A 25,306-nucleotide genomic window follows, 5' to 3' on the forward strand; every position below is an offset into this window, starting at 1 on the left:
ATATAAAAAAGAATAATTGCTCAAAAATAATACGGACTCCCAAATATCGACTATTTTTACAATAAAATCTGTGACGGCTGAATCCCCAACATGGAAAGATTTGTAATGGTGGGTCAACTAATTGCAAATGAGTCAGTGACTTCTTTTTCCTTCCAGTGAAGAGACCATTGAGAGACAATATTTTTAAAGTCCGCCTTGGCCCCTGCCTGACTATTAGCTCAACCAATGAAGCATCTATTCAGCCTTGTTGGAGTGTCCAAAGCTTCGCCATCTGCGCGGATGCCGGCCCATGCTGCCTGAATCACCTTTCACACTTTGCATCCGGTTTAATGAAGAGTGCTTAAGCATGCTGATCTCAAAACACTGGGGCCTAGTGATCTTTGCCAGATATAAAGGCGACATTTGTTGGAGAGCCCTTCACAGGAAATTACCATTTTCTGGGTCAACTCTCTTGCCACCACCACGCTGTTGAGACCTGACAAGAAACACTAACCCCTTTAAGTTGGGGTGACTTTAAGCCGATTATTGTTAAGGCTCTTTCTCCCCCTACGCCCCAAATTAAAATTAGCTCTGTTTCTTTCCGTTATTATTTCAGAAAATACTATTTTAAGTGTCTCCTCCACCCAATGAAGCCTGAGTTCCTTCAGTTTCAGGCTGAATAATAATCCCTTTATTCTTGTCCTTCAGCTTGCCGGCTGATTATGCAAAGAGGTGAAAGGTGTCTCTGTTCAAACAGCAAAATATTTTCCTTCTGAATGCGGCTCTAACTTTATGCTGATTTTACTCATACTTTGGAAAGCGTGCTATTGCCCTTGTAACGTACATCAACATGTACTCTCAACATCTTGGTCTTGTTGTGGTGTTATAACGTACATCCAGCCACCTTCAGAATAAAGGTCTATTAACTACATTTAAAATTGCACTGCAAAATCAGGACAGACTTCGGATAAATCTTAAATGGATGGATGCATATAAACATATTTCTGTCTCCACTGCTTCTCTGTCCCTTGTTGGAACCACTGAAAAGCGTTCAAAGTGCTTTTAAAATAGTATAAACTCTAACCCACATCCATCAAAATCAGTGAAAACTCTGCTGGTAACCTCAGGGTGATGTTGGATCATGGTGATGTTTGCTATCTTTTGATAGTTAAGCCATGTTTAAGGCAGTTTACAACATCAGAAGACTTACAAAAATAATACAAAATTTAAGCAGCCATAACTAATACATGAAACATATCAATATGCAATGAGATTACACAACCCCACATAATTCATAATTAGGCCTAGCAATAAAGATAAAAAAACATAATATCAATAAGTGCAAAAATTAAACACCTGCAAAATTAAATCTAGATCCCCAACAAAAACTCCTTCAAAATAGTTTCTCGGCATCCTGAGCAGTGGGTCTTTAAGGATCCACAGGTAAGATGGTCTCTCTCATTGCCTAGGATCTCAATGTTTAGCCTCCTTCCTCTTTTCTATCCTTATGTACATGGGTTACATATAGTACAGCCTTTTCAGCTTCACTGGATCTTTTTGTCCTGCGTGTCAGGACTGCTACCTGGATCTCCTCCTGGGTGCATTTAACAGCAGCCTTAACAAGACGTATTTGTTGCATTTATATACAGTGGTACCTCTGGATATGAATGGGATCCGTTCTGGAGCCCCGTTCGCATCCAGAAGTGAACGCAACCCGCGTTTGCGGGTCATGATTCACTGCTTCCACGCATGCACGTGATGTCATTTTGACGAAACCCCAGTGCAAGTGACGAAACCCAGAAGTAATGCGTTCCATTACTTCCGGATCGCCACGGAGAGCAACCCAAAAGCGCGCAACCTGAAGCACATTTAACCCGAGGTATGACTGTACTGCCTTTCTCCCAAGGCATTTTACAATGTTAAAGTACTAAAATAAAACAAAGTTGGCCCTTCGGTGGGGAAGATATAATCTGTGTGGAGCAGGCTCTGATGTTGTCATGGCCCAATCTCCTTTGCTTGCTCGCTTATGAGTTCAGGTGGTGTGAATTAGATTGGTTCACTTAAAAATTCTCCCTAAACTGAGAGTCACAAACGGAAAGAGCACCACTGTGCTCAGGTCTTGTCCAAATGCTTCCAATTGGAACCTTGAGAACAGACTAGATGGACCTTTGGCAGGGGATCTAGCAGGGGTTTACTTATGTTCCTAAAAATGCAGGCAAAATGGACAAGATTCTCCTCCATGCCTACCTACAGATGGGAGCAAAGGATGAAGGGTACACAATCTGAGGGAAGGATCTCTTGCGCATGCCCTATTGAACTGAAGGTGATGTTTTATCTCAACAAAAAGAGAGTAACTGATTTGGAAATGTAGAAACGCTAAAGTCGTAAGCTGTCTTGGGAATTCCGGTTTTTGAAAGCGGGATAGAAAAGCTCAAATTTAAAAAATTGGGGAATTCTTTACTGTCTCCCCGATAAAAAATAAAAGCCGTCATATTGAATCTCGGTCTATTTGAGTTGTTTGTGAAATCCGAAGCAATAATGAAAGGGATCAGCACTCGGACCACGGAACTGACCTGCGAAGAGCTTCTGTGATAAGCAGAGTAATGGAGGGGTGCGGAAATAGTGGTGTCGTGAGGAAGGGATGGATACTGGCTCTGCATTGGGTGGGGGTGCTGGTTTCCATAGCTGCCGTAGTTATAGCTCCCTGTGTACCTAAAAAGAAACAGAAGATCCTTAGCATTATATTTAAAAAAGCCTCATGTGCTACAAAGGTTATAATCCTAACCACACTGACCTGGAAGTAAGTCTTATTGAATAGTAGTTCTTACTGCCATGAATAGACATGGTTAGGGTTGGCTGCAAGATACCTGCGCTGCATTTTTACACCAGAACATAGTGTAGCCTTATAGTTGTTTTGTCTTTAAGGTATTTCCTCCCTTCCTTTTCTCTTAACCATCTTTTATATTTTTCTTCTCCATGTTCAAAGCATATCCATTACTATCACTTTTACTCCACTAGGACTAGGGCTTAGCCAGCTTCAGCACCACATGTGTCACGGCTTGTAGGTGACAGCAGTCCAGATATGACATGCTGGGACCAAGGTACGGATGGTAACAATAGCAGCAGTTCAATGGAGGATGGAAACTCGATGAGGCTGGAACGCAGGAAAAGGAACTGGAACTGGAGCAAGGACAGGAGTGCTGAAGCAGGATCAGGAACTGGAGCAGATCAGGAGCGAAAGCAGGAACTGGCAACAGCAGGGTATAAACCACATTGCTGTGGCAAAGAACCAGGGGAAAATAATCCTCCAGATGCTGCACATCTCCAGATCTGGCCACACCTGCCAGGCCATACTCGGCTCCCCCAAGACAAAAACAGCAAGGGCCTTGTTCTGCAACTCCTCACTGCGCTGCAAATACTCATGGTACTTCTTACAACATGGCTGAAACCTGGAAGCAAATGCCCTTAGGACATTTTTATTCCTTAGGTTAAGGCTGAGGAACCTTTGGCCCTCAATATGTTGTTGGATTCAAACTCTCATCAGCTGCCCCCCACCAGCACAGCCAATGGTCAGGGATGATGGTGATTGTAGTCCAACCACAACTGGAGGTCCCAGTCGTACCTTAGGTGGAAACTTCCAAATCACTACCCCATCCACTAATGGAAAAGGGGCACAATTCACCAGAAAGTTCTTCTGTGCTTGCATACTATTTGCAGGGTATCAACAGCAGGAGGGGGCTATTGCCTTCACCCCCTGCTTATAGGCTTCATGTAGGTATTTGGCTACTGTAGAAAGCAAGATACTGGAATAGATGGAACTTTGACATGAGCAATAACGTATCAGAAAGTGATTATTGATGATGATAATAATAATATTGATGAGGCCCTCTACAATACACACAGACATGCAACAAATCTGTCCCTTTAGACATACAGTCTAATTTAGGGTGAGCATTTGGTATGTATGATAATACAAATATTACTGTTTTCAAAAGAGATAGCTTTCTCTCCCCCCCCCCCATACATATTTGTATCTGCTGCACCAGGAAACAAACCTGGGAATTCAAGCATGGCTGTTCAATTACTCTATTCACTAGCTATGCTGAAAAATGCAGTGGATGACCATGATGCTAAGCGACCTACCCGTGTTCTTCTCTGTGTGGATAAACAGGTATTCTGTGTGTAACGGATGAAGGAGGCACATGAGGGTTTCTCATACAAGGCAGTTGTTGAGAGTTTTCAGCAGGTGACCCAGCAGCTGTTGTTACAGTGTATGTGAGAGACCATGTATAAGACTGCATGGCCCCTGCGTAAAATAGAAAGATCCAGTTAGCATTCATGTATTTTGTGAACCTCCACTAAAATATGCAAGCACTACAAATGTGGCAGATGCCAGGTGTGTGGGTCAACTAACCGGGATCTTGGTGCAAGCCAGTATCTTGGGATATGCAACCAGACATGAAACAGTGCCTTAGAAGATGGAGCCAATTACCTGTTGCCCCTCATGAGTAGGGATGACTGAATATGCAAATTCCTGTTTCTTCCAGTTGCACATTTTTCTAATTTTGAAAATTCATCAGCATTTTAGTGTGAATCTTTCTTAATCACACTTTTTTATTTTGTTTGCCATTTCCCCTAGTTTAGACATTCATGCAAAGCAATTTTCCCTAATGGAATGCACTTGTGTATATAATTTTATGCATTTTTGTACACATTACTTGGCTGGATAACTGCACTTCAGAATTCAGAAAGGTGCAAATTTCGAAAGGTGGAAGGTTTTGGTTCATGCATTGTTTCAGAAAGTGCAAAATAGGTAGATTTGCATTTAAAATATGGACTGAATTGAACATCTCCCCCAATGCCTTTTGAGGAGTGATTTCACTTCGTGACATACAAATCTTAAGCACCTTTACAAGAAATGTAAAGGTTTATCTACAAAGGATTTTAGTAGAACTTACTTCCAGGTGTGCTTCTAGGATCACAACCTGTAATGTATATTGGGCCCAATTCTGCCTTCTACAAGAAGACACACTGATAAGTAGGCAGCAAAATTATTAGTTATCCATTGATGAAGTTTTATGATTTCTATAAAGGGGTTCAGGCCCATCAAAGGACAATGAACCTGGCAAATGAGTAATCCCAGGACTTTAGAAAGCAGGGCGAGAGAACACCATATAGCCATTGCTTTTGTTCCAGAATTGATGTTGTCTGAGCAATCATTAATCGAGGCTTTGTAATTTAAAAAAGAATTAAGGCCTAATTATCCCTTTTCAGAATGCAGAAGTTCAACAAAAAGATTTAGGGGAAAAGGTTGCTGGGTCTTGCCAGATGTTTTACAACGGAGCAATTTGGCGATGGCTTGCCTTCAGGGAGTTTGCTGTCATGTAAAACTAGAGGATTTAATTGCCTTTTTGTGTGTGTCACTGATTGTCCACAGAAATTGTACTTTGCCGGGCTTTAGAGTTAACATGCTACCAATAAGCAGCAATGTCTTAATGGAAGCTGAAAGAAGGGAATAGCAATCTGTTAGGAATAAAATCTGATTAGCTTCCGAGTTATACAAAGGTATTCAGTTTTAAATTTACCGGAACCAATCTTAATAATGCTGACAATTATATAATACTCGCATGCATTCAGAGTGATTCATATATGTTCTTTCAGCAAGGCTGTGTATATGTCAAACAATTAAATCACATGTCTTCCCCTAAAGAATCCTGGGGATTTTAAGTTTTTTACAGGTACTGAAAATTGCAGCTCTATGAGGGGGCTAATTACAGGATTCTTTGAAGAAGCCAAGTGCTTGAAATGTATGGTGTCTACGCAGCTCATTTCTTTTCCATGATGAAGCTCTCTCAGTCTCAGTCAGATCAATGGTCCAACTGATTGGCATTGGCAAATCTCTGGGCCAGGCTTCTTCAACCTTGGCCCTCCAGATGTTTTCGGCCTACAACTCCCATGATCCCTAGCTAGCAGAACCAGTGGTCAGGGATTATGGGAATTGTAGTCTCAAAACATCTGGAGGGCCGAGGTTGAGGAAGCCTGCTCTGGGCAGAAGACTTTCTCAGTGCTGTTACCTAAAAACCCATTAAGTGGTGATGCCAGGAGTGATTGCATATGGGACTTGATGAAACACAAAGCATGTCCTCCACCACTGAGATGTGGGCCTTCCCTACAAGAGGTACAACAGTCCTGCAAAGTTGTTCTATATTATTGATCTATTGCACAGATAAAGGGCTAAAGGTCAGAAAGAGAAGATTTCAAAGGTGCAGCAACAGAACTCCTGCAGCTGCTTTTCAAATAAAAAGCAAGTTGTGGAGGGGATAATTTGGAGCAAAGAAGTGGTGTGGAGAAGGGGTGCTTAATGCTTTCCTTGCCTGACATTTTTCCGTTTCAGCTAGCCTCCAAGACACGCTCCCCCTCTGATGGGATTCCAGTACTCAAATGATGACGGGGGAAACTTGAGTCAAAATCATGCCCCCATCGCATGGCCTTCAAAGACAATAGCTAAGGGCACCCCAAAAAAATAACGTAGTTCCCCCTGTGCCTCCTGTAATTTGAGCATTGCCCTGTCCTGATTGGATGTCATAAGAAAGATCCATCTTCTTCATTCGCTGTAAATGAGCAGCAAACACACAACCATGCTTTTTCAGGTTTTGAATGTTACTTTCCCCCCCTGAAAAGTGAACTACCAGTCAGACACCTTCAGCCTTACCAACCTGTTGTCGTTGCTATGCCAACATACTCCGGAGACTGGTTGCTTACAGGCGAGGGTGCAGATGGGACGTCCACTGAGGTGGCAGATTTAGCTGGAGAGAAAGGCACTGGGGAAGGACTTGGAGGAACTGGTTCTGCCAGTATTATCTCTTCTCGTACTTCCACTGCAAAGAAATGGGGGTGGGGGGTGGGGGGGAAGAAACAGACGCTGAAATACCACGCTGCATTTCATTTTTTATTTCCTTTCTGTAAAAAGGATGTTAAACTTCAATAACAATGTCTAGATTACTATTTTTCTTCCAGCAGATTGTAAAGAAGACCCTTAGCTTACCCCAGAGATCAGACCAAGAACCTGTGAAGTCATAATAAAAGAAAATTTCCTCAAAGCCCATGTGGAGTGTCTGATCACGGACCAAGCATGGCCTGTCCACATACATTTAGAATTATGGCCTTCCCGAACAGCTGCCTGGCTCAGCGCTTCTCTTTACAGAGGGAAAATCTAAAGCTCTGAGTACCTTGACAATGGACTTCAAAATTCAATTGTACTACTACTAGTACTACATTGTACTACTACTACTACTACTTGTACTACTAATAATAGGGATTTACTCAGGATCCACTATTGTTGGGTTCAAAGGTATGGCCCACCTTGCCAAGCACTGAATAATGTATATTGTAAGATCTGACACCAATGACTACTATTGTAGTTTTTCTACTACAATACTGCAATTTTTTAAAATACGTAGGTGGTATGAAAGAAGAATAACTTTGGGGCATGTGCATCACAAATGAAAATAGGTTTCCTAGTTGTGGCTTCCCTCATCCCACCAGAATAGTGGCGAGGAGATGCATTTAGGAACACAGAAAGCTTTCCTTCTACTGAGTCAGATCATTTGTCCCACTCAGGATTGTGGACACTGACTGGTAACAGCCTCTGCCCCCTGAGTTTCAGGCTGGAGACATTCCCAGCCCTACCATGAGATGGACCTGAGACCTTCTACATTCAAAACACATGTTCTGCCAATGACTTATGGCCCTTCCCCAATGGACCACTTAGTTTATCTTTGTGCTTAATAGTGATGCAAGTTGCCCCACCTCAAAAAGGGTATAGTAGATTTGGAGAAGGTCCAGAATAGGGCAGCCTAAAAGGTTAAAGGGGATGGAGCGACTCCCCTGTGAGTAAAGGTTGAGCATTTGGGACTTTTTAGGTTAAAGAAAAGGGAAGTAAGAGGTGACATGATAGAAGTTAAAAAAAATATGCCTGGCATGGAGATAGTGGCAAGGGAAAAGTTCCTCTCCCTCTCTCCTAACTCTAGAACTTGTAGACAACCATGAATGATGGAGGATCCAGGACAGATAAAAGTACTTCTTCATGCAGCATATAAACTATGGAACTCACTCCCACAGGAGGCAGGGCTGGCCACCAACTTGGGTGGCTTAAAAAAATGACTGGACAAATTCATGGAGGACCAGACTTCCAATGGCTACTAGCCTTGATGGCTTTTCTTTACCTCCTCCATCAGAGGCAGCATGCCTCTGAATAACAGTTGCGGGTAACTGCAGGTGTGCAGAGTGCCCTGCTTGCAGGCTTCCCACAGGAATCTGGTTGGCCCCTGGGAGAAGAGGATACAGAACTAGAGGGGCCAATGGCAGCAGCATTCAGGAGGTTCCTCTTATGTTCTTAAGCACAAATGAAACAGCTTACCTGTTCCTCCTTCTCCTTTCATTGCCCTCATGAGCTCACTGGCTCTTTCCTGGCAATGGAGTGATTCTAACAGGTACAATACGTAGTCATCAAACATCAGGTGAATAAGGTGAAAAGATCCTGATGACAAAACAGCATGAGCATAAAACGGTTAATGGAATCTTTGTGGCATTTAGAAACTTATTGGTCCTATATAGTCCTTCTATTGGTCACTTTATGAAAGGGAAGCCCAAATTGGGATCAGACTAGAGGAAGTGGAATTTTGTTTTGTTTTGCTTTGGTTTCTCCCATCTGCTTCCTTCCCCACTCAGTTGAACTGCAAGGGTAACTAGTAGTTGCTACTAGAGATCTCCAGATCTGCAGAGTGTTATGTTCCTTCTGTGAGAAGACGACACTGGCTTGATCCAGCAGGGCTCGTCTTGTGTTCTTTTGACAGCAGTTAAACATCTGCTTTTAGCCTCACTAAGCCTTTTTTTTTGCAACCAACTACCAAAAAATAAAGGGTGAGGAAACAGATGGAAACTCTGGGAACTAGACATTTATTGACATTTTCATCCTCTGTCTCTTCTTTCGAGTAGAACTGAATAGGCAGTGATTTGAAGCTTGCTGACTCAACAGGCTGTGAGTAGCAATGCAGAAAGAAATTGGGTATAGGGCACTATTCAATGGTAGTCTAAATATTAGGGTTTTATGAGCAAATCAGGTAACCATTTGAGTGGCAGCAGTTTTGATAGCAGACCAAATTTTGGTAATTGGTGATCCTTATGAAGGTGAAAAAATAGCCCTTTGCTCCGGAAAACAAAACAGCCAGATTGCATATTTTGAAAATCTTAATTCCACTTCCTGTTTTTATTATTATTTTTAAATTGTTCTCTAAAAATATTTTTACTGTTGATATAAAGGGAAAGTACCGAAGCTGGGAGCACTGTGCAACGTCATGTCCCGAATAACCCTGGTGCCAAAACAGGACCACATCAAGAGGAATTGCTGAGCAACTTTCTTCAAAGAGCCTTGTCTCTTAGCAGCTACCTGCCAATGAAAAGAAATGGATGTGATTCAGATCAGATGCGTCTTCACTGTACTTACTTACGGCCAGACAAGGACAACATTGCATGTGTTCTTCTATCTTCTTTCTTAGATAGCTATGTCCAATTGTAATTTCATATGAATAGCTATAAAGAAGATTTTTTAAAAAATAAAAGTCTGCAAGTCTACCTTCTCCTTTTGAATTATTTCACTGGTGGTCCGTGAAATAATTCAAAAGGAGAAGGTAGACTTGCAGACTTTTATTTATTTATTTTTTTATTAGAAATTAGGGAAGGATTTGTTGATCAAAATTAATTAGGAATTGGAATGCAGTAACGGGAGGTATGAGGAGGTCGGGAAAATCTTTTATGAAAAAAGGGTTTGAAATTATACATGTGGTGTTTTTTGTGTTTTGTGTGTGTTTATGTTTTTCTTTTTTGTTGTGATTTGTGTCTTTATAATCTGTGAAAAGCTAATAAATATTTTAAAAAAAATGAATTATTTCACTGGTGTGGGTGGGAGAGATGCTAACATAAAGCAGAGAGGGAACAGAGACCCTGTCTTTGGGGGACCTCCAATCTTTCATCCCGGGGGGGGGGGGGAGAGTACCACAAGTGCCCCTTCCCTCTAGGAACTGCACAGAGGAACACCCCTGCTTTCCCCTGTGTTGGGGGTAGCAGAAGTGCCACCATGGCACCAACAATCATTACACCAATTGTCATGCTCATCTCAGACCTATTTGCATGCCAAACAACCAGGACACCTTGCATCAAGGAAAGGGGAAACTGCCATATTTACCAGGCCTGGAAGCAAAGGGTCAAAAATTAGCATGTGCGCAGAGATATATGCAACAGCCGTAGCTACATTCCAGCTGTTTGGTGGGCTTTCCGCTAGCAGAATAACTAAAAATCAACACTTGACAGCCGGCAACTAGTAATCACTTTTTATCGTTAGCCTTTTCAGAGTCAAGGCCACCCACATGAGCTACTTTTCTGGCCCACCAGTAGAATGCGACATAATAAGAGACCTGATATGAACAACAAGATAAGCCAAACTATGGCTTAGTGAGAATGCATATGCAAGCTGTCACAGAGGAGCTCACAGCTGCTTTGCATCTCCCTGGTCATTTTTACTGCTGCACCAACCTAAGCCAAGGTCTGGCTTAGCACGTCGTCTGAACAAGGATACATGGTTAAGCGTTCTCCTAGCTAACCATGTGCTGTAGCTTTGTTTTTAGAAAGGAAATGGCTGGACACAGAGCTCCACACTCTTGAGTGTTACCTTCTCCATTCTTTTTTCCTACTGACCTTTACGACGCATCTGTCCACCATGGAATCCAGCCATTCCACGTAGGATTCAATGGGCGACTGCTCTTCCAGAAGGTGATCAAACTCTTGATATACTGGCAGAAAGAAAACCCAAATCCAAATAATAAATTACTGTTGCCCTCTTACTGAAGGAAAATGGGGAGGGGGAAATCGGTAACACTCTCCTTGTTTTCCGCACCATTTTTTGACAGTTTCTTCACTTTATCAAAACATGTGCTGTTCTTTCTTTAAAAACATGGAAAAGCAAAAAACATTTGCTGCGTTTGATCTCCCTCACTCTTTCTCCCCCCCCCCATTTTTCCAGCGGTGCCTGCCTATGAGTAAATTAGAGACACAGCAATGATCGTCTTTCTTCCAAGAGCGAAAGCTAGGCTCTGACCCTTTTGATAAAGAAGGTCATGCATGAAATTGATTTAGAAATGCATCAAGATGCTATTGGAACCCAAGAGCGGCTGACGGCCTTCCCATCAGTAAATGCTCCACAAATACGTAACTGATGCTAACAACATTTATTTATTTGCCATAGCTAAAAGGCAAGCTATTTCCTATCAAAACATACAAAACTGTCATATTTAATGACTTCAAAGAGATTACTGGATATTATCTACAAGACGAATGCCCTCTTTCAGTTTTGCCACAGGGAGGTAAACTTTAAACATATGTATTTGCAATGGCTTTTCTTATGAAAAGTTCCAGGCTGCTTTTCGCAATGGATCGAAGTGGCTCAAAACCAACAAGAGCAACATTCCCTTTAAAACACAGCAGGAAAATAAAATGCGATTAAAGCTGCAATTCTAAATACACCAGCCTGGGAGTAGGCCCCATTGCACAGAGTGGGAGTTACTACATCGTATTCTCACTCTGAACTTGCTTAATATGGTTTTCCAGAAAACCTAAACTCCACCTCCTGAGTCACCATTTTGCATTTGGCGCCATTTCCAAGACACTATCTCGCATCTGGGTCCTGTACTTAGTTTACATTAATTTTAACAAGTGCATTAGAAGAGGCTGGAGGAATAAAAGCATTTTAGACTCTCCTGTGTAATTGACTCACTTCCTCTTCTCTTTCTGCCCTGCAGGTGGGAGAGATGCTGAGAGTAGGGAGGAAATTTGAATGGACCAACGGCAGGGAGGGAAAGGGTTAAGCAGCTGCTCTTTCCCCAAGGATCTTCCTACTGCCAGCCACTTGTTGTCTTTTGCGCTTTTAATCAACAGATTAGGATGCACGGAGGAGCCTTGCTGATGTCAAAGAGCAACTACTTTGGCACGCTCTGTATTTGCCATGAGGTCCAGAGCTGCCCTCTCTCATCAGAGCTGAGGGTTTTTATATCCTTACATTGTATTATAAGTTTCCTGTGCTCCTCCCGCGAGTCTTCCATGGTGTATAGCGTTTGTTTGGTAATGCTGTTAAGGTCCACATTCCTCCAGTCTTCCAGCATTTGGAATGTGATGTCCGCACTGTGGATCACGGTTCTTGAGGCCTATAATCCAGTCCAAGCAACTCATTAGCTCATGGTTTATTAGCTTGAAAAATAGACTTTTATCCCCTTACACGCTTCCTTGGCAAGTCTCACTAAATTGATTTTCTCATGGATTCTAATCTAGAAGCATTGTGGGTCACAACAGGTATCTATCTACTCACTACTAGGGATGGAAGGATCGGTCCATTTCGGTTGCACCAGTGTCTCATTTTTACAATCCTAAATTGAGCTCTCCACATTGCAACAGTTTGCATTTTTTTTTTTAATCTGCATGAAAATTCAACAGCATTTAAGTCTGTATTTCTCCTAATAAACACGTGTTTATATGCAGTTTGGGCCAATGTGCACATTTTTGCAAGCAATTTCCCCCAATTTAATGCATTTTTGTATGTTATTTTCATGAACATCTTGCACACTTCCCCCAACAATGGTTGGTTGAAGAATTGCATCACAAAATTTGGGTATGTCTTTTGAAGGATAGCTGTGTTTTGACTTGCAAATTGTTTTGAAAAGTGAGAATTTGATAGCTTTTGCTTTAAATACAAACTGAATTGAATTTTCCCTCCTTCTCTACTCACCTAAACAGATTACCTCCATTTGTTTGTGCTACAGTGTTGTTTGCTCTACAGTGTTGTTGTTTTTTAATTGCAAATAAATGCCGTTTCTTTTTCCACATCCGTTGAAGAACAAACACACACTGGAGTCGGAATCGCTGCCCTTGAACTGTGCCTGCAAGGGCCCTGTCAGTAGGCTTACCCCTTTAGACACACCAAAGGCTAATTCATACCTTTTATCACATCGAAAGCAAAATCCTCACACTGTGAATTTGCTACTTCAGTTCCATGCAAAGAGGCACCTGAAATCACACACCTTCCACATGAAACCGAGGCTGCAGGCACAGTAGCACAAACACATTTGCAGCTCTGCCCCACCCCCATATGTGAAATAATGATAGTGACTAGTATGACCATAACTAGCTCTCATGCTCCAGGGAGGGGGCAGCTTTTAGGGAAGAGGATGGAAAAATGCAGAGTGCTTGTTTCCTGGCACTTCTCTTTTTAGCAATGAACTGGGATGGCCCATCATCACGTGAGCAGGGGTGGAGGAAGGGGGGGCGGGACGCCCGGGTGTCACTACTGAGGGGGGTGACAAAATGCCGGGCGGCACTCACAGCATGCCTGAGCCACGTGTCTCTCCTGGGAGTGACGCGGTGGCTTGGGCGCCCGCAGGCTCCATGCTGCCCCAAATGGTCCGCCCACCGCCTCCCCCTCAGCTGTAGGGGCGGTTGAGTGGGAGGAGGAAGGCAGACTCCCCAGAGGCCCCGCGGAGTATTAAACAATATTAAAACAGTTGTGTCCAGAGACCATGGAAGGAAACGTTGGAGAGGCTATTCTACCAAATATTCTCCTGGAGATGTCTGAATTTCTCCAGTAGAGGAGAGGAGCTCATAAAAGAAAATTATGTCAGAAAAATGTTTTCTGAGGAAATTTGACTCGGCCCTGGTGTTTATACAGCTGCCAAAGCAAAGGATCAATAAACCACAGATAAAGTGACCTTGTAATAAAGACAGAAAAAATACCTGACAAAGATGATTTAAGGATGTCTGTCTCCGAAGAATTTGAGAAAACCTTCTGGATACTGCCAATGAAGAAGATATTTATTATAATAAACCAGACTGGTTATTTTCGTTACCAAACAAACAAAATGTATAAATTTTTTTTGCATCTTAGTTGGGATGGTACTTTTTGACTTTTTACTAAAATTCCTGTTTTTGGCATCCAAATCAGCACAATTAATTTTCTATGGACCAAGGCCAATCTGCCACTGAAATTCATGGTACAACACAATCCTATCTACTCAGAAGTAAGTTCTGCTGAGTACAATGAGGCATACCCTCAGGTTAACCAGGTATAGGATTGCAGGATTCACTGTGACCATCCTGTCCTGTTGATTTCAGTGGACTTAAGTGGGACTGATTTGGGGCTAGTAACTGTAGGACACCTATCCCCTGAAATTTGGGTCCATTTATGCAAGCAAAATCCACATTATTTGCTGGTGTGTGTTTGCTTATTACTGGTATATAAATTTACATCTTTATTTTCAGGAATAAATCCAAATAATGTAAATTACATGATTAGTCTTTCATTTTCTTTTAAGAAAAATGTAAACAAATATTTGTTGATGTTTATGAACTTGTTGATGCATCCAAAGCTCTGCAGAATAAACTAAACATGTTGAGTATTTTTATACCAAATCACTGCAGTAATCTACAACTGAATATTGTTGTACAAAAAAAATTAAATGGTTAATTAGGTCAACAACAAAACTTATAAATTGCACAGACCTAGAGTCACAAAAAACTTTTTTCTGTAGCAAGTTATGTATTTATTTATTTATTTCTTGCAAAATTTTCTATGCTACCGACATTAAATATATATATCATCATGGTAGCGCACGATAAAAAATCAACAATAAAAATCTCATCTGTAAAACAAATGTAGAATACATCATATTCTTAGTACTGACATAACCAGGGGGGAAACGTTCCAAATAATTCTCTCTGGATGCAGTTCTGCTTTAGTAAAGCTAATAGCAAACCACAATTAATTTTGAGAGAAGGACTGAACCCTGTAACGTTTGAATAAATTATGAAATTACAAAAATATTATTGAGAAGTTTATATCCCAAGTCTCCTCGACAAAAGGTTATTTTAATTTTTCATGCTAATCAATGCCTAATCCTTTTCCTAAATTAGTTTTCCCTCCCCTTTCATCTCCTTCTCATTCTTCCCCCCTCTTTTTTAACTTTGTGATGTGGAATTTGGCACTTATAAAAGGAGAAGAATTGAGAGCCATGAAATAAAGCAGACTTTATCAATAGGTGATGTGCACTGCAGGCATCTACAAAGCATGCCTGAAAAGAGTGCGGTGCCCTTTCCCGTGGAGATAGGGTAATTTGATCGCCTCCATTTTTAACTCTGCCACCTTTTCTGAGCAAAGGCCTCAAGCTGTAATCAAACAGCCGAAAATCTGGAGAGTTGCTTAATGGTTTTGGATTCGCTAAAACTACATCCAGGCCATCACGGAAGAGAAAGTTCAGCTTGGCTCACATAGCCAAAAGGAATTATCAGTTAATTTTGACTCAGTGCTGTGCCAATTGTTATACCTAAAAGATTATCACACCCCTTATATACCCGACTGATCATAGACCCTCCAAGTGCCACTATTTTCCAGGGACATCCCTGATTTAGAGAAACTATCCCGGTTTCTGATTTGATCCCGAAATGTCCTTTTCCTTAGGATGTCCCTATTTTCATTGGAGGGTATGGAGTTATCCAATCCCTGTGCTGTCCGAAGGCAATCCTATATAGGGAAGTTTGTTTAAGGTTTAATGTTTTATTATGTTTTTGCATATGTTGGAAGCTGCCCAGAGTGGCTGGGGCAACTCAGTAAAATGTGTGGGGTATAAATAGTAAAATTATCATTATGGAATGGGACGTCCCTATTTTCATCGGAGAAATGTTGGAGGGTTCGTGATCACTGTGCTCTGTAAGAAAGGAACTCCTTCAAATCTATCCTATACAATGCTGGAATTTGGCCCTTAGCATGGAAGAACCTTCCCTTTGGAACTCCTGTTTCATATCATATAGCCACCATCTCTATCGCATTTTTGGTGCTTTCAGAAAACTTTACTTTTTCAACAAGCCTTTCATGTGGATTTTTTTTTTAAGCCCAGCCTGTGTCAAATTTGAAATGGTTTTTCAAATGAAATGTTTAAAATTGTTTTATATATGAGCTTTTTACATTTTTTTATTGTTGATTTTTTAAATTGTTAAATCCCTTCAAGGTATTTTCCAGGAAGTGATTCATAAATGGAAATAAATAAGTATTTGGGCACTTGTACTGATGTGGGATGGCATATGGTCTAATGAAATGATGTAAAGCTGAATGAGCAAGGAACTCCTGCCAAAAGGAATAGAATGTTTTTTGGGGGGAAATATTTTCTATGTTTGTTACCAAGAACAGGTAACACCATGTTGTTTTCCTGACCAAAGTAAGAAATTATACAATACATACGTTCAAACTTGATATTTCGTAGGTTTTCCGGCAAGTCATGAAGAGCTACTTTTAGCCACTCGTCCAGTTGTTTGGCAAACTTGCGTATCACCTGTGTCAAGCTGAAAAGAAAAGCGCCACTTCAGAAATCTATGCTGAACCTCTTTCTCTGCATTCATGCCTGCAGCCATGAAAAACTAATGGCTCACCTAATCTACCCTTTGCCCCAATGACCTTTTAAGTTATTGATGCTGCAGTCCCATCCACAATTAACAGGGTTGGGGGAGCCCCACTGAACTCAGTTACAGAAAGGTAGCCGTGTTGGTCTGCCATAGTCAAAACAAAATTTTCCCCCCCTTCCAGTAGCACCTTAAAGACCAACTAAGTTAGTTCTTGGTATGAGCTTTCGTGTGCATGCACACTTCTTCAGATACACTGTATCTGAAGAAGTGTGCATGCACACGAAAGCTCATACCAAGAACTAACTTAGTTGGTCTTTAAGGTGCTACTGGAAGGAAAAAAATCCACTGAACTCAGTGAGACTTGCTCCTTCTGAATATGCATGTATAGGTTTGTACCCAGAATGTGTTGCAAAACAAGAGCAATCTGAAGTGCACACAAAACATCGATCAACTCTACTCATTCTTGAAGGAAGGAAGGCAAGTAGTTTGTCAGAATAGTCAAAGAGAAACGGGGTAGTTCAAACATGCAGGTGTTTAGTATTTAAAACATATAACTATCTTGCTTGTGAAATCTGCACAGAATATAAAGGTTGTTGTTTCTTCCAGGCTATTCTGCCCTATTTTCCTGTATGTGCAACTTCCCCTTTCCCCTCCTTCCCCTTTGAACTCAGTCCGAAACAACATACTGTATCAGATACATTTGGGTGGCTCTTTATAATAATGTTAATGTCATTTATAAATGTATGTTTCAATAATAACAACAACAACAACAACAACAACAACAACAACAACAACAATAATATATTTATACCCCGCCCATCTGGCTGGGTCCCCCCAGCCACTCTGGGCGGCTTCCAGCAAAACACTAAAATACAATAACCTATTAAACATTAAAAGCTTCCCTAAACAGGGTTGCCTTTAGATGTCTTCTAAAAGTTTGGTAGTTATTTTTCTCTTTGACATCTGGTGGGAGGGCGTTTCACAGGGCAGGCGCCACTACTGAGAAGGCCCTCTGCCTGGTTCCCTGTAACTTGGCTTCTCGCAGCGAGGGAACTGCCAGAAGGCCCTCAGTGCTGGACCTCAGTGTCCGGGCTGAATGATGGGGGTGGAGACGCTCCTTCAGGTATACTGGACCGAGGCCGTTTAGGGCTTTAAAGGTCAGCACCAACACTTCCCCGGAAGCTGCTTACGCAGTGGGCTGGAGCTGCAATGCCAGCTTCCCAGTAATGGCATCACTTACCAAAAAGCGGAGCAGCTATGCAGCTGGGAGGTCAGCACGGTGTGGGCAAATCCAGTATCCCACCATCAATCCAACATCCTACCACCTCACCCCTTCCCCTCCTGGAAAATGTCAAGCAGCAATGACCCTACAGCTGTGACACACGGGACGAGCCACTTCTGGAAAGCCGCTTTATTAAACATTGTGCAAGTGCAACATTCTTTGACTCAAAGACATGTGTATGAACACAGATGCACATACAGACCGGCCTATCAGAACAGACTCACCTATCAGGTAACGCCTGCAACACCGTTGGCATCAAGACTCCGGAAATAGCTTTGTACAATATTGAATCGCAAACTCCAACAATGTTTACTACTGTGGAAGAACCCAATACAGGAAGCATGTGAGGTGGCATCCCTTGCCAAAAGTGCAGAAGAAAACTTTGAACCTAGAGGCGTGCCAAGACATAAGGAAGAAATGGAACTGGTAATATTTTTTTATTGGCTACATAACCAAGCAACATCCACTAGTGGTCGGCAGGGCGGGGTGGTGGCCCTTACTTGGAGAGGGGCAAGGTGACAAGAGAGGTCAGTGCAGTGCAAATGCACCAGTGGAGCTGATCAGACACACATCCCCAATGCGTTTGCACAGCACCAACCTTGTGGTCCCCTCGCACCTCTCCTTCTTCCTCAATGACATCAGCAATGGGAGGTCAGGTTAAGTGTTGTTACTCCACCGACCACTACCAATAACATCACTTCACAGCAGGAAGGTAGTTAAACTCAGGGTACAGAGAAACAGCTATCAGATTCTCCCCCACCCCCAGTTTATCTTATCCCATATGTGCAGCTGTCAGCTGCAGACTATTTTTTATTGCATTTCATTTATTTAGAAAGACTCAGAAGCCACTTAGTCAAAGAGCTCTCTAAGCAGCGTACATAATAAAACTGTAGATAAAATGCAGTGAAAATCCACAAAACTTTAAAAACTTTTTTTAAAAAAACCCCCAAACATACATACAACAACCATTAAAATGCAGAACATTATGTGGTGCTTGTAAAAGTGTAAGTTCCACAGGTCAAAGTGGTCAAATGTATGAGGCAAGGTGATCCCTTATGTAATCTGATCCCAAACTGTTTAGGTAGAGGTAGCCAACATAGATTCCAGATGTTGTTGGACTCCAATTCCCATTAGCTCCAGCCAGCATTGCAATGGTCAGCGTTGACAACAGGTGTAGCCCAACAACATCTGGAGGGCTCCACAATGGCTACTCCTGTGTTAAAGACTTTGCATCAGACCTGTGCAAACAACTCTCTCTCTCACACCTTTAAACAACAGAGCCTACTCTAGGAAAATGTGTTGATACTGGTGCACAGATACTGGTTAGGTGGGCTGACTGGGAGGGAGAAGATTCTGTAGTTGAGAATGGCCTCATCCTCCCATCACAGTAAGCCACTGTTTATCTTAAACCATTGCTTAATTGTGAACGTTCCTTGGTTTATTTCTGGCTTACCACTTGTGCTTTTGTTTGAAGCAAACATGCGACGGCATGGCTTCAGACAACATGATAAGCCATATCATGGCTTATTTGAACCATGTAGGAGCCACATGGGGAGGGGGAGAAGCTGTGTGGAGGCCCTTGCGGCAGTGGGAAGCATGTTCATGATTAAACCAGGGCTCAAAACAAACTGTGGCTTACCATGATGTGCAACCAGGTCCGTGTTTGAAATTCAGCATTCTAAACCATCACAGCAGCTCAGCCAACAATAAATACCAGAGGCTTCCCCACCATCTACAAGTACAATACAGATGGCTACTCTGTTGCCCATGAAACTTTTAATTATTATTTTCCTACAAACCTCGTCAAAGTTGGCTCTTATTACAGTGTCGAGTATCCTCTGACAGTGTGTTCTGTACATCATAATAAAAGTGGACACCTGGCAAGGGAGGGAAACAATATTTTTAAAAGATATTCTTTTTATAGCAATAATCTAAGATCATCCTGGCCATGACTCCAGGCAACGACTTGGCCATTAGGAAAACAGGAAGTGGCTGCCTTATACCAAGCTGCTCCATCTAACTCATTATTGTCCACACTGACTGGCAGCTGCTGTCTCTCTTTCAGGCACGAGACATTTCCAACCCTACCTGGAAATTCCAGGGATTGATTCTGGGCCCTTGTGCATGCTAAGCAGATGCTCTCCCACTGAGCTAAGATCCTTCTCCGTGACACAGAGAGTGAGAGTCTGGCTAAGTCAGGAGGGCCAGGGGCGCAGACTGTGGAAGGCCCAAGTCACACAGAGAGAAACGCCTTGAGCTGGAAACCTTTCGCTAAACAACTCTAAGCCTAAGACTCTTGTATTAGATTTCCCCCAATTATACTGACCAATATATGGTACACAGCCAGTGAGAAACTAATGGAGAAGTGACAGAAAACCAGGCTAGGGTCCAGGTTGCAAGAGCGGCCCATTCAAAACTCTGTGTTCCCCAGCACATGAGCAGAGCCTGAGAGGGTCTGGCTGGGCTCTGGACCTCATCAGAGCAAACGGTCTCTTTGAAGCTGCCTGAGGTTCTGCTGCTTTGGCCCAATGGGCTTCCGTTTGCAGACAGGATGAGTGTTGGAAATATATCGATAAGGGGCTCTTTCTCCTCTAGATAAAAAATAAATAAATCATGGGCAATCTGCGCTATCTATCTATCTATCTATCTATCTATCTATCTATCTATCTAGCCAGCCTTATGATCAAAAGGATCACACACACATATATATGTATTTTTCACAACCACCGACTTGCCCAACTAGACATGATGTGGAAGATACGTGATGGGGTTGCAATTTAAGTCAGGGAAATGGAATAGGCAGAGGGGATTAACACCCTGCCCTTTGGCCTTGAGCTACATACTCCTCCGCTCCCTGTGGTTGGTTCTTAACCCAAATAAGTCACATTGGAAGACATAGCCACAGATCTCCCACAGATCTAGACACAGATGTCTAGATTGGCAAGCATCCCGCCACATATACATTGGAAGACAAACACTTTAAGAGAAAGGGGGAGGTATACTTGTTTCTGGTGCAGCGAGCAGTTAAGGCCCCTCCCCATAAATAATGCCAGAGCATCCTTAAACTCACTCTTTTCAAAGGGTGACCCCCACCATATAACTGACCAACCATTCCTCAACAGAAGAGCAAAAGGGGGGGGGGAGCAAGCTAGAGACTATTTCACTAGAGTCACCTTTTCCTCTGGCAAGCTGGCTGGCAGATTTAGATCTTTGACATTTGGAAACTCTGGCAGCAACGTCCCCAGTTTGGATCGTGGTGAATACGCCACTGTCTGTTTGGTGACTTCTTTTTTTCCTGTTTCATTGACCCAGGCTGCTCCTTTCTTAGAATACATCACGTCATAATACTGGGAGCTTTCTTTTACTGCAATCCCATAGTAATGGTACCTGAAATGTTGAAATACACATTTGTTAGCGGGAGGGGGTAGGGACCCTCAGAAAGGAGTTATTCATTCAGTATGATTTTTTAAAAGGAAACCGCTAACGAAGCAGATTTTACGCCAATTTACAAGTTGATGCACGAGTGCAAATCCAGCAACGGAATGTAATTCCAATGTTCAAAGCAGCTCACTGCCCAGTCCAGCTGGAGAAGTATCCTAAGGGCTGCCAAATGTGGAAGAGCCCAGTGCTTTTGCCTCCTGCCCGAGGAAGCCTACTGTCCAGGTGCTGAGTGCAAACTAAGCCACAGATGTACAGACCTCCCTTTAGTTCCTCGTAAATGGTCTATACAGTTACTTAGGAGGATACAAAGAACAGCCATGACAGAATGGCTTCTAGCAGCGTCTCACAAAGCCACTTATGGCAGGGGTAGCCAAAGTGGGGCCTCCAGATGTTGTTAGACTCAAACCCCCCATTAGCCCCAGACAATGTGACCAATAATCATGGATTATAGAAGCTAAGTCCAGCAACATCTGCAGAGCAAAACATTGGCTACCCCTTCCCTATGGCAGCAGGACACTGCATTAAAGAAGAGGGCCAGTGTTTCTTTTCTTTTTGTGCTCCTTGTCCACACCACATCATAGAATCAAACTAAAAGGTAAAGGACCCCTGGACAGTTAAGTCTAGTCAAAGGCGATTATGGGGTTGCGGTGCTCATCTTGCTTTTCAGGCTGAGGGAGCCAGTGTTTGACCACAGACAGCTTTCTGGGTCATGTGGCCAGCATCACTAAACCGCTTCTGGCGCAACAGAACACCATGACGGAAACCAGAGTGCATGGAAACGCCATTTTACCTTCCCACTGCAGCGGTACCTATTTATCTCCTTGCACTGGTGTGCTTTTGAACTGCTAGGTTGGCAGGAGCTGGGACAGAGCAATGGGAGCTCACCCTGTTATGGGGATTTGAACCGCCCGCCTTCTGATTGGCAAGCCCAAGAGGCTCAGTGGTTTAGACTACAGCGCCACCTGCGTCCCATTAACTGTAGAGTTGGGAGGGTCATCTAGTTCAACTTCCTGCAACTTGCATCGTCCTGAAATACTGTGTCCCGGTGCACCTGGAGCTTCTTCCTGATGCCCTCCAGGAAAGGCCCTGGGTCCCCACTCCTTTTCGGGCTGCCAGCAAATATTTGCGCAAATCCTACTGGTGCACATGTTAAAATGAAATGTGTGGTTGTGACAAACAGGTGGGGGCAGAAATCAGGGACCTGTGAGTAGTTGCAGCTGCCTGTTCAGCTTACTTGTGGCAGCAAAGCCAGGTTTTCCTTGCCATAATGTGTGGAACAGCCCCAATGCATGAGGCTGGCCTGGAGAGGGAAGCGTTAGAAAAAAACTTGACCTCCTCTATCTCTGGATGTCAGGCAGCTGATAAAAGCGAAAACTGCAAAGCCACAGCCTTCCTTCCATGTCTGAGGTCGGCTGGATGGAAGGAAGGCAGTTTAATAACAATCTAGAGAATATGAAACATGAAATATGGCTTTAAATATCCAATACAGGGAGAGCCACAGCTTCTCTTACCTGCTACTCCTCTCACCTGCCATATGCTGCCCACTCCCTTGTCTGCTGGGAGGACTCCAGTTGTACCAAACAGCAGGCAGGGGAGAGGGGAGATTACAGGAGAGGGAGAAGCTGCAGCTGTCCTTCCTCCTGCTGCCTTGGGGGAATTTAAAAAGCCCATATATGTTATCCAGGTTGTGACATGGGGTGCTTCCAGACAGATGCTACTTGTGAGATGGGTGCTTCTCATGTGCTAACATTTTTCACAGCATCCGTACAAGGGGATGGGCCATCATGTCCACTTGGATTTTTCCCAGTTCCCGCCCCCCCCATCTTAAATTCAGTCCACATTTCCACAAAAGTTTGTGGGTTTGTTTGTTTTTTAATCCTCATAAAAAGCCATCAGCATTTTAGTGCAAATTCCTCCTTCTACACACATTTTTGTATGGAACTTTTGCCTAATATAATACATTTCTGTATGCTATTTTCACAAATATATGCATATTTATGTGACCCTTTAACCTAGTATATGCATTTTATACACATTACTCGGCTGGAAAAGTGCACTGTTAATTTGGAGAAATGCAAATTCCAAAGATTGGCTGTGTTTTGGTTTCAACAGTGTTTCAGAAAGTGTGAATAAGGTTTACCTTTAAATATAAAATTGAACTTCTCTCCCACCCACACAATGTTGTTGGCATAAAAATCCCAGTCTATATCCCCCTCCAATTTAATCTGAAAAACCAGGAAAATCCAATTAAAGAACCTGCTGCCAACGACCTGTTTGTCATATATGGACAACCCATTTACAGGATTAAGGCCCCTCCCAATCTGGAAGCATCCAGACACAGCCATGCGCAAACTGGCAACATGGCCACCGATCTCTTCTTCTGATGAAGAGAAAGCAAGCATCTTGTTATCTTTTGCGAATTGTAAAGCCCTGGCATTCTTTCCGCCCAAATCTGAGTCCAAGGTGACCCACTGCAGCAGAAGGCTGTGTTTCTATGCCTTGAACAACAGCCTTGGAGAGGAAAAGAGTTTTGGTTGCTGCTAAAACAATCTCTTCTATGCAACTATTAGAAGTTTAGGAGCTCTGTCGCTCTGTTGTATATCAGACTCTCAGTAGCACTGCTGATCCCACAGAACAAAGCATATCGAACAAAAGAGCCAGTGCCCTTTACTGGACCTAAGAAAGGTCAGATTTGTTTGGTGTTTCTCCCTCCAACACACACCAAAAGCCATATTACAAAAAGGCTCCCAGTGAATAACCTACGACCATACTTAGCCTTTCCGTGACTATGAAACACACATTATTGCTTACTTTGACTGGCCTCTGGTTCCAAGTCTTCTTGTTGTTAACTGCGGAAATTGCTGCCTTATTATCTGCAAATAATATTCACGAGTTAACAAGTTAAAAAACAAAGCCCTCTGCTCAGAATTTAGCAATGGGGGCAAAGGTAAAACAGGCTGGAAACTTAAAAACACAGTTTTTGGCTCAGACCCGCAACAAGAGTATACAAATATCTTGATTTTGTTTATTTATCTAAATACATTTATATCCTCCCTGCTTCATCCAAAGAAACCCAGGGTGGATAAGCAACAAAGTTAGAAGAACAAATAAGGTTCAATAAAACAATGCATCAATAATTAAAACAGATAGAACAACAGCATCAGCAACTAACCACTCCAACATGGTTAGCAGGTGGGTCTTTAACACCTGGTAGCTGTATAGTTGCCCCTGTCCCTTGCTTCCAGTGTGGGGCAGTGTATGTAAGAGCACATGACTCAATGGTAGTGCAGTGAATGCACCATTTATTAAGAGTTGCTGCAGGTTCCTTTGCTGAAAAAAACGGCACTAAACAGGCAGAAATAGCAAGGAGGAGGAGCAGAAACAGGACCAGGAGGCTCCAATGCCTGAACAGGTAACCAGGGATGCCAACCGCTGATGCCAGCCCTGCCTACTTGGGGGCACCTCAATGGCTAGTTCTATGGAAGACAGAGTGATGGACCTTTGGTCTGATCCTGGAAGACAATTATTAGTTTCCTCGTGCATCCCTACAAATATACATGGGATACCAGCAGTGTAGCTCCAGAATGCTCATTGTGTGAACGGGCTGCAAGGAAAATCTCAAATCTAAGGCAAATTCAGAAGCATGTTAAGGTGAGCCTATCCAGACAGTTGCTTCTCCTGTCGTTGTAGTGCCAACATAGGTGAGCTGAACAAAAAGTACTTCAAATATAAAATTTCTTGCATGGGGTGTATGGAGGGTGCTTCACGTGCAGTCACTGTTCCACCTAGGAACCAGTCACTATCTGCAGGCAGATTCGTACTGTGCCCCTTTATCTTATGGGTTGCTGGGCAGCCCTTAGTCACACTTCCTTAGAATCCTGAGCGTCCCTTTTGTTTATTTGCTTTTTGTAGTCCCAGGTGCTTGCAAAAATAGGTTTGAAAATGTGACAGATAAAATAACTGCTAAAGATTTGTAAGGCTGAAGCCTGTATGATTTTGGTTTTTGAAACTAATTTTACTGGGGGTGGAATCATTTAAAGCGACAAACCTCAAAATATCTGAGGCATTATTTCACACAATTGTGAGGCAAATGAACCCAACACGTTTAATGTC

General features: G+C 42.7%; 1 protein-coding gene across 4 annotated transcripts in view; it reads right to left on the minus strand.

Moving 5' to 3' along the window:
• RFX4 (regulatory factor X4) overlaps positions 1-25,306 on the minus strand; it is a 69,372-nt gene that overhangs the window by 5,726 nt on the left and 38,340 nt on the right. For 3 of the 4 annotated variants that reach the window (XM_053404718.1, XM_053404722.1, XM_053404719.1), the window contains 13 exons: positions 24,005-24,066; positions 20,926-21,139; positions 19,552-19,629; positions 17,977-18,140; positions 16,310-16,410; positions 13,813-13,871; positions 12,089-12,233; positions 10,732-10,826; positions 9,310-9,427; positions 8,399-8,518; positions 6,696-6,857; positions 4,123-4,285; positions 2,553-2,691 (listed from right to left, as the gene is read on the minus strand). In XM_053404718.1, coding sequence (XP_053260693.1) covers positions 2,553-2,691; positions 4,123-4,285; positions 6,696-6,857; positions 8,399-8,518; positions 9,310-9,427; positions 10,732-10,826; positions 12,089-12,233; positions 13,813-13,871; positions 16,310-16,410; positions 17,977-18,140; positions 19,552-19,629; positions 20,926-21,139; positions 24,005-24,066 — 1,620 coding nt within the window. The remainder of the gene's footprint in view (positions 1-2,552; positions 2,692-4,122; positions 4,286-6,695; positions 6,858-8,398; positions 8,519-9,309; positions 9,428-10,731; positions 10,827-12,088; positions 12,234-13,812; positions 13,872-16,309; positions 16,411-17,976; positions 18,141-19,551; positions 19,630-20,925; positions 21,140-24,004; positions 24,067-25,306) is intronic. The other variant, XM_053404720.1, reaches the window with a different exon arrangement.

Source organism: Podarcis raffonei, chromosome 10, assembly GCF_027172205.1.
Source record: "Podarcis raffonei isolate rPodRaf1 chromosome 10, rPodRaf1.pri, whole genome shotgun sequence".
Classification (NCBI taxonomy): Eukaryota; Metazoa; Chordata; class Lepidosauria; order Squamata; family Lacertidae; genus Podarcis; species Podarcis raffonei.